Source organism: Euprymna scolopes, chromosome 16, assembly GCF_053919585.1.
Source record: "Euprymna scolopes isolate OS-2025 chromosome 16, ASM5391958v1, whole genome shotgun sequence".
NCBI lineage: Eukaryota > Metazoa > Mollusca > Cephalopoda > Sepiida > Sepiolidae > Euprymna > Euprymna scolopes.
In genome coordinates, this window is record NC_136497.1 from 29,378,657 (window position 1) to 29,398,803 (window position 20,147).

Consider the following 20,147-nt stretch of genomic DNA (forward strand, 5'->3'; position numbering starts at 1 on the left):
TAAAATGTGTCCATTCAATCTGTTTATTAAAAGATTCCAATTTTATTTCAAACTGAAACGTGACTGACTAATGGATAATCCATAGCCTTGAACCCCTGGAAGGGCATAGACCATCCACAACTTTGTAGATGTTCTTTTTCGGGGTGAGGGTGCTGGCCCCACGCCCAACCTTGCCAGAAGGTACATACAGTGCCTATCCTTCCCATCTGGTACTAACCAGGCTCAACATTGCTTAACTTCAGTTATCTGGCGAGAACTGGTGTGTCAATGTGATTGTGCCGTACATAATAAGCAATGGTTGAAACCCTGATTAAAAAGTATTTTCAAATAAAACATTTGATATTAAGTTGGTGCAGTTTTTGTCAGTTAGTAAATAAGCCATTTTAAACAATTGCGATTTATTTTATCCATATTGTTATTACATATTGTTATTACTTATTGTTATTACATATTGTTATTACATATTGTTATTACATGATTAATTTATAATTTTTTTTTTCAGATTATTAAAGTATCATTCATATTTTTTTTTAAATTTTTTTTTTTACATTTTCACCCCAAACAAGGTACATTGCCACTTTGATGTAAGGGGCTACTATCAGGGACATAAGCTACAGGGGTACTATGTGGGAAGTTGGGCAGCAAGATGTCGGTTCACGTTACACTTGAACTTCTGCATGCCAGTAAGCAGGAACCCGGAAGTGAATTCCAAAGTCTAGCGGTTCAGAAGAAGAAACTACTGGAGTAGAAGGTTCTCTTATATCTAGGGATCTCAACTGTGAAGGGGTGGGATTTTGCTGTTTTTTGGGTTTGTCAAGGGTACTTACGCCGAGGGGGTACAAGTGCTTGCAGTTCGTCAGAGTATTCACCGTTAAAGTACTTGTAGAACAGACAGAGGGATGCTACATTTCGTCCATGGGACAGGCTGAAGCTGAATGTTTTGGCAATATTCTTGCTCATGTTGATTCGAAAATGACCTTATTTAGTCAACAGAAAGGAAGTTATTCTTCATCAAAATAATGCTCATTGTCACACAATAATACAAACCAAAGATCTCCTTGGAGAATTTGGTTGGGAAATCATGCCCTATCCTATATATTCTACTTTCCAGAGGCGTTTTTCAAAGGATTCCTTGGTTTGTATGGCATACAACATATAAACTCTTTTTGCATTATTTAATGCCAAAAATAATATCTATTTGAGACTATGCAATGTATACGATTAATTGAATATAAATTGCCATTTTCGTATTATTTGGATTATTCATACTACTGTTCTCATCTTGAGTGTTATTTTCACAACGTTTCAGTCGATGTGACCGCTGATCTTCAGGTGTACCTTGTCAAATTCGGGAATCATTTTGTCAAATTCGGGAATCTAGATGGAATTTCGAATGGAACCATTTATTTAATCCTCGGGGGTAGCATACCCTCACTGTCAGTCATGACTAATTCGCAATTATAGTTTTGCTCACACTGGGGATTGAACCTTTAACCTTCAGAAGAGTGTAACTTACAACTGAATTTTAGCAAATACTTTTTCCACTATGTATTGGGCCCTTGCTATTTTATCTATAGCTGGGAGGAAATTGGGGGTTAGTAATTTTTTAAACGATATTTGTGCATACAATAGATGTGATAGGAGTTCAATTCGGCATAGCCGATTCCACAGCCTACGACTATGCCCATTGCAAAATTGCTAATTTAAATCTGGTATCAAATCTATCGAAGAAAAAGGTTAATTGCATCCAACAAAACAAAAATAAACAAAAAGAAAAACTCTGACAAACCTGGATTTGATAAAGCGTATAAACTCCATTACAGCGACTTTCTTTTCTAGTTTCTGTATCGACAACGCATATATCCTGAAACAAACACGTGGGATAATATTTTTTATCACTGACCGTAGCCTCATCGCTTATAACATCCGACTCACTGTCAGGACTGTTCAGACCTTCGGCATTGTAATTGTCGAACCGATACAATGAATAGCGACCCTCATTCGGACTCAGTCTTGGCACTGATTCATTGGTCCTCAAAATGGGGCACGTATTCCGAACAAAGCTATTGCGTAGTTCGGGCATGCTGCTATCGTTTTTCTTTTGTGTCCCCCCATTGCAAATGGCATTGTTTGTAGAATTTGGTGCTATGCCATCTAAATTCAGGGCGAAAGTCCTGCTATTTTTTCTGTTCTGTAAGAGGCTCATATTGCTATCACAGCTTGTCGAGTGCGGAACACTTTCGGACCTTGTCCCCAGTTTCTGGTTGGACTTCTTATCACAGTAATTGCGTAAACTTTCTTCGAGGTCGGCAACTTTGCCGGCTGACATTGACCTTTGGCGTTCTCTTTCATCCAGTGAACTTCTGCGGCTGTACGAACCCTCAGAATCGTCGTCACTGATGGTCAAACCGCTTGCGGTGTCAGAGGACAACGTAGGCGTTTTGCAGCCGTGACCATAAAATTTTTGGTTTTCCTTGTTAAAATATAAACTATTATAAGGCTGTACAGACGACGATGTGCAGGACGATATATCACTCTCTTCACCCGAGCGTTCGTCTGGAATAAAAGCGTTATTTGTACATTCACGGGCACTATAGTTCTCTTCTATCATATAATCCGGGCAAGTATATTTGGAATGTTGTTTAGATTGGTGTAGTAAGTGGTCCTTTTGAAAACATTTTCTTTGTAAATTATTACAGTCGATCGCATCTATACCCACCTCGTCGATATCAGTCTCATTTAAATTTGCGGTGGGATCTTCCATGTTAGAACTTTCAGGTAAAACTTTAATATTAACATTCATAGAGGTAGGCGGTATCGTATCTGGAGACGATTGTGCATCGTCACTCGGAATTAAATTGGTAAAATCCACAGGTGTTTCAGACAAAAGAAGAATCAGACTTTCATGCAAAAAATCCGGATCTTCGAGCATATCCAAGAATGGCATAGCCACCTGCATGGTAAGAATTTCAACCAACATTTCCTTCATTGAGATGACATTTTTAAACTCCTTCGGAAAGACGTGCATAGTGTTTATTATAATTTCAAACAGTGTTTTAATGTAATCAATCGAGGCGTCCCGGTCCTTAGCGGCCGGGTGCTGCGTATATTTCAAATTGAAAACATCTTCGAGAGAAAGTGAAGGTAGGCTCGGTTTTCGGTTTGTCCTACTGTTAGTCATCTGCATTTTGTGGGTGGCTACCGCCGCCTGGAACTTGGTCAGCTGTTCACGGTACATCAGGATCGTCTCCACAAACACAGACCGCCGATTCACATTGCGCACTCGCCGGTATAGATCCGTCATTATCGCGTGGATCTTGTCGTGGATCTCTTCGACAATATCCGGTTCGACGCACACTATCTTGTACCACGACTGCACAAAGTCGCGGGTGATGAGGTTCACGTACTTCTCCACCTCACATTCGATCTCACGACTGCAGGACATGGGAGTGTCAGGGGTCAACATTTTCGGCGAACACGGAGAGAGAGGCGACGATCGGGGAAAGATATCGCCACCCGACATTTGATCAGCCATAACAGGAAATGGATTAAGAGAAGTGGGTTTCTCGATTGCATTAGGAACAGTAGCAGACATATTTGTTATTGTTGATGTTATCGGCGTATTATTATTACTACTACTACTACTGTTGTTTATGTTTAAAAAAGATTTCGAGGTGTTTTCAGTACTGTTTTGCGTCTGATGGTCTCTTATTAATCCATCGGCCTGGTCATCCTGCCGATCGTGGTCACGCGCGGTGAGGGACTCGAGGGCCCATAACATTGTCACCAGAATTGACTTTGACAGAAGCAGCAGGTCAGCTATGTAGTTTATGTCCCATAACTGTTGGCTACCGATAACATAGAAGCAAAAGGCAACTGCCGGGACGACACCGACGACGAAATAGAAGAACAACAGCCCCCAGTGGCCGAACTGTACGGCCAGGAGGACGAAAAAGAGAGTAGACACTGTCATGGCGTTTTTTTCGACGACGAGCCGTCTAAGGCAGGCCAGGGATCGGCACAAACATACCCAAGCAAGTTCTTTTATCCACATAATGAAAAAGAAGATGATGATGCTGGTTTTCTTGTCTCCGTAGTAGAAATGATAATAATCGTCGTCATTCCTTTTTGGGAGGCTGCTCTATCTATTGTTAGTGATGTCGTGAAAAAATCCCGACCAGTTGAGGCTGACATTACGATGTCTTACGTTTTTTTTTTTTTTTAGTCGGAAGGAAAAGAAAGAAAAACTGACCGTGTTTTTAGTTTAACTTATTCCTTCTTACTATTATACATAATGTTTTGTTTGTTTCTTTCTGTCTTTGTTTTTTACTTTGTGGTTCTTCTTTTCCGTCCTTCTTTTTCTCTTTCTTTTTGCTTTACGGACCCACACAGCAGTGGTTGCACAAACGAAACGCCATATTGTTGTTATGGTCTGCAGCAAATGTCATGTGAGAAGCTAATGTGGTCACGTGACGCTATTCGTGGAATAAGCGAATTACGGAATAAAAATTCGCGTGGGTGAAAATAATAATGATAATAAAAATATAGTTATCTTAACGATTACTGCTTCCACTACACTTCCGGTTACCCCTTCCTATATCAAAATATTTGTTTCCCTAAACAGTAACTTTATTATTTAGAAAAGGACCTCTTAATATTGGGGGGGGCGCTTCATTTAACTATTTTGTACTTTCACCTAACAATTTAATAAACAATTTTTCCACATTGACTACTTTACACTCACTAACCCTTATTCCCGAGTGGCCTCCGAACTTTGATAAGTGGTGGTGAGGTGACTCCTTTGTAAAAAAAAAAAAATGTTTTAAAACAAAAAAAAAACGTAAAAAATCAATGAAAACGGAGCAACCGGAAGTGAAGGGGAAACAGTAATCGTAAAGATAGCACACACACACACACACACACACACACACACACACACAAAATTTGAAAGGATATAGTCACACACGCACGCACGCTCGTGCGTGTGTGACTATATCCTTTTAAATTTTTGTTTCACTTTTTCTTTTCTTTTTTGCCACTTTTTAGCAAATTATTATTTTACCTTGTTTTCATAATTGTTATGTTTGCTTAGGAAATCATCGAAATCATTCATTGAACTAACTTGTTATCAAACTATCACTATCATATTATGATAATATTTTAATCTCTATTTATAAAATATTTTAAGCAATGACGATTTGCTAGTATTGTTAACACAAAAATTACTTTCTATTCGACAGTTTAAATGCTTCCAAATTTCCAAGAGTTATCAAGTATCAAGAAAAAGGGACATTTGTCCAGAATTTCTATGGAAAGAAAATAATAATGAAGAAAGAAAAATCTGTGTGATGCATGCAACCGTGAGGAAAAGAAGATATCGTACGCCATAAATCATGTAAGTTGATCAAGTAGTTTTATTTTTACAAAGAAACTCATTTTTAAGTGAATTTGTGTTATCTCCCTTGTATATTCAGACTGTTTTCTAGATGGCGTTGCGAAATCGTCGGTTGTAATGTAGTCATAAAATTTGATTTTCTTAATTATTTTTATACACCCACATCCAATCTGGCTACACTATCACTTGATCATGTTCGATTATCTCAGTTTATTATCACTTTTAAATATACACCTTTCATTGTGTAGCTACTGCTACATGCGGCCGGAACAAATCTCTGCCAGGAAAACTTTCATAGCAATCACCGTTTCCAATGCCCACATATATGACGAATGCGTAAGCACACAACGTCGTGATGCGACCACCCGCACACATGGAACAAAGGAACTATATTATTTTCCTCGTGTAGAGATACAGCAAACTGGCTGGAACATTCAAGAACATCTCTATATAAAGATTTGCCATGCAAAATCAAATCAGTTTTTCTCTTGTTTTTCCAAGAACTGGATGTCCAGATTCACTCTGTCACAAGGGAGATGTTAAAATCCCCCATCTTGAATTCGCATACCAAGCACATGAAATTCTCATCATGGAAAGTTATCACATTGAACAAGAAATTTAATTCTTCATTTTTAAACAATTTTATTTCAAACTATTGTCTGTACAAGATTAACACAAACGCGTGCTTCCATTCTTTCACGCTTATATTTTAGAGGATAACAGTCCATAATCATGATTCTGGACAGAAAAATCAGTAATTTCAAACCTCATGCTATTCTCACAAAATTCACACCTTTCTAATCCTGCATTACAAACACTCCACACAAAAAACACTTATGTTGGAATAATTTAACCCAATATTCTTGACACATAAATAAATGCTGTTTATTTTATGTTAATACAGTAATTTTGAGTTCTTTGTCAAGTGTCGTTATTTTCTGGAGTTATTTCTATACTTTTATTTATGTATGTGATGATGTGCTTCATTGAAAACATTATATTAATCAGCAATCTCGCCAAATTTACCTTTAACGGTCCCACTGATACCTTCCTAACTTCGATTTCAAGACATTTCAGCACCTGCAACTTAAAAACTAAAAATTGATAAATCCCAATTATGAATTGGTGGACACCGACTCACACCCTTAAAAATTGGTGATTCCTCGAATCCTACAATTGCATTTATTATTAATGTGTTACTTTAATTTATGTAAGTAAAATATTTTTATATGTTTATTAAGATATTTTAGCTCCTTAAAAAATATTTGACGCCTTCCCCTTCAAAAGATATGGCTTTCAAATCGTAAACTGCTTCGACCATTTCCATAATAAAAATAAATATATGTAGATTTTTGTACAATTAACTTATAAAGAATCTTGCTTAAGAAGTTTTCTAAACAAAATTGGAAAATCTTATGGATTGTGAAAATAAAGTGTTTCGTGTTCAAACGATATGTTTTGCAGGAATTAATTCCTATTTGAGGCATAGAAATTCTTTCGAGTTGAGAACAAATGGCGTTGAAGTTCTGTTTTTGTTTCTCCCATAAGGAAAATAAGTTTTCATGATCAAACAATATTTTTCAGGAATTCATTTCTATTTCAGTGATATATATATATATAAATAGATGCAGCTTATATTTCAAAACTCGATAGTCACCAGACATTGTCTGATAGTAAAAATGCTTAAATATGATATTTTAATTTATCCAGATATCGTATATATTATTATCGAGTCAAGTATCCAATGTATAGTCGTGATCTCAAAAGTAAAAAAAAATTATAATTTGAATGCCATCAGCTAGAATTGAAACCTAAACCAATAGCAAAACTGTAGTATTAAAAGTTGGTGACGTTACTACAGGACCATCGTCAATTGGATATGAAGTCATCAAAATAAACTAACATGTACAAAATGTATAACGATTTGTGCAGGCATGTAAGAGTAATTTTAGTTGACTCATGCTAAGCAAGTTCTGATTTTTTTTCAATTTTGACACCTTGAAAACTATTTTAACTGACAGAAAACCCATAAAAGAATGGCCTGAGAAAATGCAATCATTTGAGCTATCTCGCACCGTTCTGCTCATCTATGGTTTTGGAGGAGGTGCAATTTGAACAAAATGGAGGCAGACAGACAGACAGACAGACAGACAGACGGACAGACAGATATAGTGAGTTTTATAGGTGCGATTATATAGATGACATTCTGATAGTTAGCTCCTCACTAGAGGAACCTTTAAAACATTGTATTCTTTTTGAATACTTGCAGCTTTAACATATCAGGATAGATCCTGTTAAATGTATCTTTGGTGCTACAAGTCTTATAGAATTAGGTCATATAATAAGCTTGGAAAGTATTTCATCACTTCCTAAAAGGGTTAAATCCGAGTTTCATCTGAATTCACCAAGTCCACTTTGTCAATTACTGTAAATGCACAGACGATTCACCCCATACTGTGCAAATATACTCACGCCTTTAATCAATCTAGTGAAGATGAATCTATTTCACTTGATGACTACCAACTTTAAGCCTTTCGTGAAGCGAAAATATTGCAGATATATATATTTACTATCACATCTCATATTTGATGCTTGTCTATTGTTATGAATGCATCTTAGTGTAGTTTTACAGCAACATCAGCAGCTGCAGGGCAGAATTAGCCTTTATCATACTTTTCTCATTGATACCCACAGAAATTTGTTATAGCTCTTTTGCATGTGACTATTTACTTAGCTATTAAACATTCTTGCCACACACGTTGGAAGGTCAGAAATTTTCCATTTATATTAATAATCATCCATTTACTTTTGCACTGTGTGTGAAGACGAACAAATACTCCCCTTGGAAAGCCAGGCAATTGGACTTCATTTCCCAGTTTTTCAGCAACATGCAGTTTCTTAAACACTGCTGCAGGTTCATTATCTCATCTTCCCATTAATTTTGTTTTTTTTTTTTCACTGAAGAATATTTAACATTTGTCAAATGAATTTGGACGAACCATCTTTGGAAGATTTGAATTTGTCACCTCCACAATTTGTTGATTATTCCAGTATATCCGGATGAATGCATCTTGTATTAAAAAATATCTGAATTCGTCTAACCCTTAATTCCTGAGACTCATCAAAGGACTGTATTTTCTTCCTTGCATGGACTGGCTTACAACGGAGTGTTTGCTGCAATGAAACTCATTTCAGCTAGATTCTTCTTGCTGACTCTTTCTCTTGCTCTCTCTCTCTCTCTATCTCTCTCTCTCTCTCTCTCTCTCTCTTTGGTCATTACAGATAAGTCGTGACACTCTTCATGAATCGTTGCCATTTACTCCGATTCCATGCCATTCTAAGCAACTCAGCCATGCTAATGTCTACAATGACCTTCACGTTGTTTGACATTCTTGTTTTTGGTCTTCCACATCCTCTTTTGCCAGGGGTTGTACCAAAGAGCAAATCTTTTGTTAGGCCGTCAGTTCTGGCCACATCCCCCAAAGATCGCCATTTTCTGTCATTAATGTTGTTCAGCAGTCTTCGGCATGGTCCAATCTTCTCCAGAACCCATCCGTTTGTATGTTTGTCGACCCAGCTTACACGAAGAAGTCTACGGTAGCACCACAATTTAAAAACAGCAATTTTCCTCTTGTCGACTTTCTTCAAGACTCAACATTCCGCTCTGTATGTTGCTATTGAAAATACCAAAGCTTGCAGGAGTCGTTTCTTTGTGCGTTGTTCTTGCTGAATATGAGATGCAAAATCACTGCTTGGATTCGTTCCTGTCTATCCTGACACAAGTCAAAGATACACAGATGTATACAAGAGATTCAACCACATTACACATGAACTTGGTTGAAACCTGACCGGTCAACAAAGGCTACTTTTATTTACTGACCAGTATCAATTGTTTTTCACAATAGCCTGAAGCTATCCCACTGAGCGATATTTTTGCTAAAACTGTAGCATACGCTCTTTTATCGGGTTTAATTTTACAATATGATGTCTCAGCAACAATTACCCCTAATCACAGCAGGCAATTTAAATCCTGCCTATTCCAAGAACTATTCAAAACACTTGGTATTAGATGTGCTAGTATGACTAGTTATCACCCAGCTTCCAGTGGAATGGGCCCTGTCAGTGGGGCATTAAAATACGCCGACTGCCCCCCTGCAGAGGGTAAAAGTCCCTCAATGGGGGTCCTGGATATGACCTTAAACTATATCCAGTGGTGAGGTCCCAGCTTGTGGGATTTGGGGAGTGTGGAGCCACCCTTTAATTACCATTGCTCCCAGGTCCACTCTGACCCAGAGTGGTAGTACCTGTTAGGGTCCTAACTATGGGTTAAATAGACACCGACGTGAAAACAACAAATATATTCTATTAAAAAAGTTTTTCTTCAAAATCTTTGGATTCGGCATTAAATAACCCGAAAAGGGTTGATATGCCGTAAAACAAAAACAACCAACCAACCAATCCAGTGGAATGATTCGGTGCTTTAATCAACAATTAAAAGTTTCATTGCATGCAGCCTCTAATCCCCAATGCTGGATGATGTATGTATCCATTGTTCTCTTTGGTTGCTATTAAAATTAAGATTTCAGACACTCCTCAGTAAAACTGCTGTATGGTACATCACTTGCATTACCTGGCATTTGTTTAACCTTTCAAATTCATCTGTAGTGGATATAGAGCACCACATTAACAGATTTAGATGCTACTTCAATAGTGCTTCACCTATGAACACTTGCCATCACATCGTTGCATTATGAACTTATGTGCTTGTAAGAAATGATAAGGTTGAACCCTTATTCACTCAACCTTATTTTAGTTCATATCATGTGCTAAAATGTAATGAGAAGTTTTACTCTGGATGTTGGCAGAACCAAACATATTGTATCGGTTGACGGATTTAAACAAACATTTTTACACAGCAACACCCAGAAACACAATGTTACAATCACAATATTTCTTGAACATGTTAAGTGCTTGTCTAAGCTTCAATCTATGGTTCCTCTCTGCCAAACTTTCACAAAAAGTACTCGTCTAGCTACAACCACTATCAACAATTTCTCCCATTCTCTGTCTGTGCCTAAATTCAAACACAAATTCCATGAACAAAGTTTTTTTTCCTAGAACTGCATGTCTGTGGAATTCTGTTCGGCTATCCTGCTTTTTGGCATCTTCAAGTCCAATGTAAACAAGTTCTTGTTAAGCTGTCCTCTTGAATAGTCAATTCTACCACTAATGATCACTATGCTGTTGTCTCAGTGATCATCGTACACTCATTAACCCTTATCCTCGAGTGGCCTTTAGGCCTTTATAAGTCGTGACGCCCTTGTAAAAAAAAAAACACACAAACAAAGTGATATGGAATCTCCAAATGTATTTCCACTCACGTTCTAGTAGAGATGTTCATTGTCCAAAAAAGATTATGCAAGACTTTGTTATACTTTTCGAAAATAACTCTTTTTATAATGTTACTTGTACATGTTGAAGTTAAATGTTTAAGAACAATTTTTTCTCTTTTCAGTAAAAGAACATGTTACACTTTGCAACATAACAGAGATACTTTTGATCAACCTGTACAGTCGACTGTTGCAGTTAACATGTATTCTCATATGCTGCTACAACCAATAAAGTATCGGACTCTGCTTGGCCTTTTGGTCAAGATTGTACATAGTTAAATTTTACATTGAACGCTGGGGTTATTAGTTAGATTAGGATCCACAGAGTGATTGAGGTATTTTGGTAAATGTTGCCAGTCAAGAGTAAGACTTCAAAGTCTCATCTGTTACATAGTCAAAAAGACCCTGTACCCTCCCCCTCCCAATTTCTTGTAGGGCCTTGTGCCTAATTTTGTTGAATTGAATTTTTTGTACGTTTTTTATGTTCAATTTTTTCTTTCTCAATAAAATATATAAACAAGATCAAAGTGTAGTATCTGTTCTCTCAGTTACTAAACTTGACCCACCACCGGGCTTTCGGGCTAGGTTAAGGTGTTTATTCTTACTAACCTTTGTTAGCAAGGACCGACACCCTCCTTTGGGGAGTCAGGACCTAGAGGACCGACTCCACATTTGTGGGAGCTTGGACCCGGAAACCGATCCCCTCTTTTGGGAGACTGGAATCTCGGGACCAACACCACTATCGCTGGTAGTTGAGACCTTCTTTTTTCATTTGTTGTTTTTGCATGTTGTTTTTTCTTCGTTTCGGTCTCACTTCTCGAGACTGGGATGGTCTAATTTCTCAACCCTTAATTGCCTGAGCAGCACTCTGACCTGCCAGGCCCAAACTTTGTCTATCTTCGCTGCTCTCCCAGTGGATCGAGCAGACAGGGTTCTCTTTCTCGCTTCCGTTGGGGTAAGTTAGTGGGTAGGGTGACGTGGGGTAGGGCGGGTGCTTCGTTTCTGCTCCCCTCTGTGGGCAGGGATGCCTATCCCCTCTCTCTCTTAATTGCGACGCGGCACTCTGACCCGCTAGCACCCACTGCGTCTTTCTTCTCTGCTCTCCCCCCTGGCGGGGGGATCTGAGCTGCTAACCCGACATCCCCGTGAGGGGAAGTCAAAAACTCTAATTTCTTCAAAGTCCGCTCCTCCCCCTCCTCCCCCTCCATTCCCCTGGGTTTTCTTTTCCCCCACTACACTTTGGTCCGCGTCAGCGGCCAGTGCAACCGCCACGATGCCAGGTAGGAGGGGTACGTCACCCCAAATGCGTAGCATCTCAACTGCTAACGACTCCCTATGTGAGGGAGCTGATGCATCTCCCGGCAAGACGGCGCCAGGAAACAAGGTAGGGCCCCGGCGCACGGCGACCTTGGAAGAAAGCGGGAGGGTAGGGCCGCAACCCGCGGCGACCCCCCGAAAAGCACCTGCAACCGCTCCCCACGAGGGCAACCCAGCGGAAAAAGCTGCCGTTAAGTCACTAGCTGGGGAAAGTGCAGAACCCAGCCAACCAGCTGCACCCCAGGACGGCAGAACCAAGGGAGGAAGACCGGGGAACCCATCCCCCGCTCCCCTAAAGGGCGACTCCCCAACAGAAAAGGAGGAAAACAGCACCGCGGACCAAACCGAGGAGCTAAATGAAGACGTAATAGCCTCCATCTGCTCACTATTCGGCGGGGAAGACAGTGATTGGCCCCCCAACACTCCCCAAGAGGACCAAATACGGGAAAGGGGTGACTCTCCGGCCAGTGGTAACAAAATCAAGCTGGAAGGAGAGACACCCTTGATAGTACCCACCAAGGCTCCAGCTGGGAACACGGCACCAGAAGGGGAGACACCTCAATCCCCCAAGGGGACAGCCACCCAGCAAAGGAAGAAAATAAGAAAGGGGAGCGGCCCGGAGAGCAAACCAAGCCAGGACGAAACAACGCCAAAGACACAATGGCCTACTTTGCCTGGTAACGGCCCAGTTCCGAAACCAAAAAGGCCCATAACAGGAGAGAGCCCCACAACACCAGCTACGCCCCCCAACCCGAGTCCAGCTGACACCCACCAGGATGGAGGACTGGCATGGGGCCCCAAAGAGCAGCAAGGGAAGTTGACGCCCGAAGACTACAGAGCACTCTTCGACTCCACTTACAAGGAGTATACCCAGGGGAACAACATCCAACCCCTCCCGGGTCAAGTGGAAGTTCTGGAGAAAAGAGTGCTCTCGCTGATAACTTCAGACACCAAGACAAGGGGTCTGACGGGCGTCAACAAGGACACCATGATGAACGTGTTGCTGGAAGAGAACATTCCCGCCAACTACATCTGTAGAAGGAGTTACGCACAGTGGGATGTTCTGCTCCCCACCTCCGAAGACGCAGTCAGGCTGTCCAGGACCTGCCATCAGAGCAGGAACATAAAGCTCCAACCCATCTATATGAACAAGAGGAGAGCAAATGTTTCTGCTCTAAACGTCCCCTGCTATATGGAGGCCAAACAACTGGGGGCTATCCTAAGCCAGTATGGGACATAGAGGAAGTCACCCCGGTCCGCGGATTAAGAAACATCATGACCGGGGACTACAAAGTACAGATGGTCCTGGACAAGGCTGGATTCTACGCCATCCCAGCCACACTCAAGTTCGGAGAGTGGACACTCTCCCTTATAGTGGAAGGGAGGAGGCCTCATTGCTGGCTGTGCACACAACAAGGGCATATGGCGAAGGACTGTCCAAAGAGGAATGGAGGGAAGAAGCCCACAAAAGCGGCGGGAACAAGCGTGACAACAAATCAAGCTGCTGCTCCCGCGCCGGCCGCAAATCCTCCAGAGGCACCGACAGGCTGGGTGACGGTCGTAAAGAAAGGCAAGATCAACAAACAGCCATCCTTGCAGACAGTCACCCAAGACCAAGAACAACCGAAGAGCGAGACAGAGAAAATGGACACACAGACACCCTCCTCCTCAAACAAGAGGAAACTACCAGAATCTGAGGAGGAGGCCGCGTCAGAGGCAGAGGAAGAGACAACAACAGTCTCTATGGCCCTGAGCGCAACAGAGATCAGGAGGGCCAGGAGGAGGAAAAGCCGCAAGACACGCGCAAACCACCCTACCCCCACTGAGACTGAGAAGGACTCCCTCGCAACAACAACACAGGATGAGCCCCCTGTGATCCCAACACCCCAGCAACCCGAACAACCTTCCCCCTCTCCTATAAAGGCCCCAAGAAATTCTTCCCGCCCCTCATCCCGTGACAGGAGCCAAAAAGAAGAAAACGAGCAGGCTACCCCCTCCCCAAGCGCCCAGCCTCCCCATCAACCAAAAGAGGTCCCCTCCCCCACTCCCAAAGTCCGCACTGAACGGACCAAAAAGCTCCCCTTCCTGCCAGGAAGCAGGATTTGTGAAACAGACCCTCTCCAACCGGCTCCGGACCTTAAAGGACAACAGAAGGTCCGGTACAATAAACTAAAAAACTTTGAAAAAGTCGGTGGAGACCTAGTAACAGACCCCACTAAATTCAAGGACGCTCCCTTGTTGACCACTTTCGTTAGGGTCAACAAGGACGCTAGGACTGAAGGAATGTGGGCAATGATTAAGGCAGCGAAGAATGCGATCCCAGGCCAGCAGCTGGTGGATAGAGACCATCCTTCGCTGACCAACATTTTCTTTAAATGTGAGGGTAGAATCCCCATGTATGTACACCCATCGCTATACAGGACACTTAAGCTAACCTTCCCCCTGGACGTGGGGGGCGTGGCCAAGGATGGATCACCTTCATCGGATTTACTTACCGGCAGCCTTGGCCAGGCCTGCCATGTCCTCACTGCCAAGGATTTCAGACCCGTCTGTGACAGTGCTTGAGGTAGGTGATCATGTCTTTGAACTTGGCTACATTGAGGGGCATCAGGTGTCGAAGCAAGGCCTCGCGCATTGTGAGAGACTTGGTGTCCCTCAAGGTAGATATTGCCGCTATCCAGGAGACCCACTTTGTTTGTGATGGGGATTGTCAGGTGCTGGTAAACGATTACGATGTCTACTCAGCATATGGCAATACCTATAGTCGTGGAATCTCCTTGCTAGTGAGTCGCACCCTGTCAGCGTCGGTGAATGTTGTTCACGCAGGCGAGGACGGGCGGGCGCTTGTTGTTGATGTTGCTGTTAATTGTAGTGTTTTTCGGATTGTTGCTGTTTATGCTCCCAATGCTGCTGTAGAGAGGGCAACCTTTTTTCGACGGTTGGAGGGCTTCTTAGTGGATCCAGAACGGTTAGTTTTAATGGGGGATTGGAATGCAATCCTTGATCCCAAAATAGATAAGGACGGGGGGACTAGCGGGTCGGCGTGGTGTGACAGCAGTCTGTCTGACCTGATGGCCTCGTGCGATCTCGTCGACAGATTTCGTCTGGATCATCCGGGGCGGGAGATGTGGACGTGGCATCCTGTAGTGCCTTCCCATCCAAGCACTTACTTGGATCGGATGTTAGTTAGAAGAGGCGATGTAGACTTCCTATCTTGCCCCACGTTCCACTTGCTAGGACACTCGGACCATAAACTTGTTATGGCCCGTTTGAACTTAAGTGCTAGGCCTAAACTGGCCGGATACTGGAAATTCAACAGCACCTTGTTGGAGCTGGAGGACTACCAGTTGAAGGTCACTGAGCTAATTCAGCGGGCTTTAGGGGGGGGCGGTTAAGTGGTGGGTTAGTCTCAAGGCCAAAATTAGGCGCTTCTCTGTCCAGTATAGCCAATGCCTCGCGATAGATAAGGCTAAGGCAAAGAAGCGTTTAGAGGATAAGCTGACCCAGGCGGTGGAGGGGGGGGACCCCCTAGAGTTAGCACTAGCTAAACAAGATCTCAACCGCTTGGCTAGCGAGCAGTATGAAGGTCAAGTAGTTAGGGCTAGGTTAAAGAAAGTTTCTAACGAGGCTGTGAATGTTGACGCTGTTGAGCGTAAGGCTGCTTTAAGGCGCGGTTCGGATGGGTACATTCGTAAAGTACATAACCTGGAAGGACACCCCTTAGTATCGACTCGGGAGATCTGCAAGGGGTTTCGGGAGCATCTATCGGTACGCTTCACCCAACTACCCGGACTCAGGGTTGATGAGTTTGGCAGCTATTTGGCTGACTCGCCCTGCCTCACGGCGGCTCAGGCGGCTAGCTGTGATGGTCTTATTACTGAACATGAGGTCATTACTGCGTTGAAGCAGGTCGGCTATAACAAATCCCCGGGGCTTGATGGTTTACCCTACGAGTTTTACTTGAGGCTGTCGCCCATGTTGGTCCCTATTCTGAAGGATATGTTCAACCATTGGTTTGCCCAGGGTTCCATCCCTGGACAGGTGACCAAGGGTGTGATCACATTGCTGAGGAAAGGTCAACGGCATGGTGGGAGGGAAAACTTTGATGATTTTAGACCCTTGACTCTGCTAAACACAGAGTTAAAGATTTTGGCAAAGATTCTTGCGAATCGCTTGCAGGTTGTCATCACTGACTTGATCGAACCGGACCAGACTTATGCTGTGAAGGGGAGATCGATTCAAGACAATTTGCACTTGATACGCTCGATCATAGAGGGGACAGAAGACGACGCCGAAGCCGCGCTGACCAGTTTGGATCAGTCCAAGGCATTCGATATGGTCGACCATCGGTTCCTAGGATCTGTGCTAGAGGCCGCCGGATTTAATCCGGACTTCCGCAAGTGGATCTTTGTTCTGTATGACAGGCCGACGGTAGCGGTGCAGATCAACGGTAAGCTGTCGGAGTCATTCGCTGTCTCTCGGTCGGTGCGACAGGGTTGTCCGCTGTCGCCTCTGTTGTATGTCCTGGCGTTGGAACCCCTCCTTTGCAAGTTAAGGGACGAGACGGCTACACCAGTCCTGCGCGGAATAGCTCTCCCTGAAGGCACACGAGCCAGGGTTTCCGCGTTCGCCGATGACGTCAACGTGTTCGTGTCTTGCCTCACGGACGTTCAAGCGGGGGTCAAGGCGCTCGCTCGATACGAAGAAGTAACAGGGGCCATCTTCAACCGTAGCAAGTCTGTTGGCCTGCGGTTGGGGGCCTGGACCGGGGTAAACTCGCTTCCAGGTATTTTCAGCTGGACCGATGGACCGGTCCGCATTCTCGGTGTCTGGTTTGGACCGGGACTTCAGCTGGAAAAGAATTGGTCGGAAGTACAGTCTAAGGTCAAATCGTCAGTAAAGATTTGGATTGGAAGGAAATTGTCCTTGAAGGGTCGGGCGGAGGCGTGTGCTACATACGTCTTTCCGCTCATCCTTTACCGTTTGTCTGTACTTCCTCTCCCTGCAGAACGACTAACCCGCTTACAAGGGCACCTCGATTCACTTTTGTGGAACGAGGGTAAGCATTATGTCTGCAGAGAGGTCTGTGTTCAAAGTCCGAGCGAGGGAGGCCTGGGTCAGCCCAGTCTCTTGTGTCATAGAAACGCCGAGAGATTGGCTTTCCTGGGTCGTTCGCTTGAAGGAGACGCTCCTTGGGTCCCTGTGGTTGAGAACTCGTTTCCCAATCTCAAACCCAACCCTTCGGTAGAAGGTCGTCGTAGACCGAAGGGGGAGTCCAAATTCTTCTCCGAATGCCGAACCGCTCTTAGAGCTTTGCCGGGGACCAATGTCCTCGATCAGCCAAGGAAGAAACTGTATCGGGATTTAGTGGAGGGGACCGCGAAGGATCCACTTTGTAGGCGGATGGGATGGTCGATGGAGGTTGTCCGTTCTCAATGGTGTTGGGCGCCGGGACGGGAGGTTCTGAATAACTCGGAATTCTCCCTGACTTGGCGACTGGTCCGAAATGCGCTGCCCCTCTTCAACGTACTTTTCCGGTATAAAGAACATACCAGTCACTCCTGTCCGTGCTGTGACGAACGCAAGCCCGAAACAATCGAGCACGCGTTTTTTAGTTGCAGCCGGATACAGCCCCTATTAAAGTACGTCGAGGGGGTAACAGCTCGCATCGATGCCGAGTGTCTGCTCGATCTCGACGTAGGAACTTTTGTGTACAACATGGAGCCGCCGTTCCCCAGGGAGGAAAGTTTGGTTTTCCTGGCGATCCTAGCAGTAGCGCGCATGACCATTTGGATCACGCGCCTCAAGTTGGTCCACGGAGGGACATCTGTTCCTGATCGGGATCTGATCGTTTACTTTAAACATTTGCTTAAAGTAAAGATCAGATGCGATTGGAAGAGGTTGCCTAGAGTGGAATTTGACAAGAGGTGGGTGCACAGCACTAGTTTGTGCATCCGTCGAGGAGCCAAGTTTCAATACGTGTTCCCTCCTTAGGCATGGCATGGGCGGTGCTGGGTCCTACGGAACCCATCCCGCCTAGGTTAGCATTATAAGTTCAGTAAAGTAACTCTTGACTGGTGGTACAAATGAGATCCTGTTCCTGATTTTATTTTTTGGTATTAGAGAACCTCTGAGTCTGCCCAACCCCCCTGCTCCTCATCTTTATTTTCTGATGCCCCCGGTCATCCCCCTACTCAGAGGTCACCTTCCTACCCCCTCCATCCGTTGCTTTATTTTCTCCCACCTCCATTAAGGCGACTTCCCCAAACCCCATTAGGGATGCTCTGCTTGTTTTCGGTTCCCCGGAAAACAGTGGGGGATCTAGCCACATAGAATAGTACAGGGGGGTCTTACTAACAACACATTAGTAGTTTTTTCCTTATTTTTGAAATGAACATTTTCATTAGTTTTTTCCCACTCCACGAACATTTTATGCCAATTAATTCAAGAACTCTTTCTAATGAAATCGAACTTTATTTTCTCACACATACACACACACACACACAAAAAAAAAAAAAAAAAAAAAATGCACACACAACATACAGAAATGAATATACAAATTGTACATAGTTAAATTTTACATTGAACGCTGGGGTTATTAGTTAGATTAGGATCCACAGAGTGATTGAGGTATTTCGGTAAATGTTGCCAGTCAAGAGTAAGACTTCAAAGTCTCATCTGTTACATAGTCAAAAAGACCCTGTACCCTCCCCCTCCCAATTTCTTGTAGGGCCTTGTGCCTAATTTTGTTGAATTGAATTTTTTGTACGTTTTTTTTTTATGTTCAATTTTTTCTTTCTCAATAAAATATATAAACAAGATCAAAGTGTAGTATCTGTTCTTCAGATGCTGCACTTCCATTTCTTGTTCTCTTTCGGTGGAGGAGAAATCCTTCACGACTGAGACAATTTTTATTTTTGTACCTTTTCTCCACGTTAAAAAACGACCCTGGTGTCTAACTCTGTCCCGTGGGGAGGCATAGTAAATAGGTACAACCAATAAAGTATCTCTTATTTTATTGGCTAAAAATCTAAGCGGCGAGGGGGAGGGTAATGTAGCAGTTTCATGATAGATCTATTTTGTTTGTATGTACTCGTAATATCTTGCCCTATGGAGAGTTGTAATTGGGCTTGATACATGCACAGTAGCATCTAGACTTATATAATTGTGTAGGAGTAAGGACACGACTGCAGACACAATAAATCAGTAAGGAATTTAGCACCAAAAGATGATGCACTTTTGAATGGTAGCCTAGTACAGAATACTCTCAGGAGTAAGTAACTTTCTAGCAGGTTAGAGAATCTACCTTCTTCACAGCAGCCTTGGCAATGTTTTCAATGTATTTGTTCGTATTCATGTTCTTTGTGAATGTTAAGCCAAGGAGTTTGAACAAAGAGCTTTCAGGTAATGTATCATTAGTCATGGCTAACAGTGGTTGAGAAGGTTTTTTATTTTTGTAATTATTAAAGGAAAAAAGATTAGTCTTTGCAACATTAAATTTTAGCATTCATTTATGTCCTCATTCCACTACAGACTGGAGATCTTCCTCGAAGATTTCAGCCATTTCCTTAAATATTTGTTCATTCATTTTCCCCTTGTGTCTCTTATAGAGCATGACGTCATTAGCAAATATACTCATCTCAGAGACAATGTTATCAGGGAGGTAATTTATGAATAATATAAATAATAAGTGCCCAAAGATCGACCCCTGAGGCATACTCTCACTTATAGCATGTCGTTTTGACAACCTGGATTTTTCTTTTATTTCAGAAAGATTTGATTATGTTAAGTATCCGTTCATATGATTTAATTTTCATGAGAAGACCACCATATCAAAAGTCTTAGACTTTTTTTTTTTTTTTTTTTACATGGGGGTCACCACTTATCAAGGCCCGAAGGCCACTCTGGGATAAGGGTTATTGCGTGTACAGTAATCAATGAGATAGTAATCATTAGTATTGGGGGTTTTGATAGAATGTCTTACTTAAGGGGGCGGTTTAGCAGGAGCTTGTTTATGTTGGACTTGAAGACGTATAAGTTGTAGT

At 42.8% G+C, this 20,147-nt stretch overlaps 1 protein-coding gene and 1 long non-coding RNA gene across 2 annotated transcripts in view; one reads left to right on the forward strand and one right to left on the reverse strand.

Moving 5' to 3' along the window:
• Positions 1-4,463, reverse strand: part of LOC145295912 (sorting nexin-19-like) — a 188,529-nt gene extending 184,066 nt beyond the window's left edge. The window contains exon 1 of the mRNA XM_080141683.1: positions 1,790-4,463. Coding sequence (XP_079997809.1) covers positions 1,790-4,054 — 2,265 coding nt within the window. The 5' untranslated portion in view covers positions 4,055-4,463. The remainder of the gene's footprint in view (positions 1-1,789) is intronic.
• Positions 4,464-5,240: 777 nt separating this feature from the next.
• On the forward strand, positions 5,241-11,307 carry LOC145295913 (uncharacterized). The gene is made up of 2 exons (XR_013869905.1): positions 5,241-5,395; positions 10,911-11,307. It is a non-coding gene; the product is annotated as an uncharacterized LOC145295913 (long non-coding RNA).
• The last annotated feature ends 8,840 nt before the right edge of the window (positions 11,308-20,147 follow it).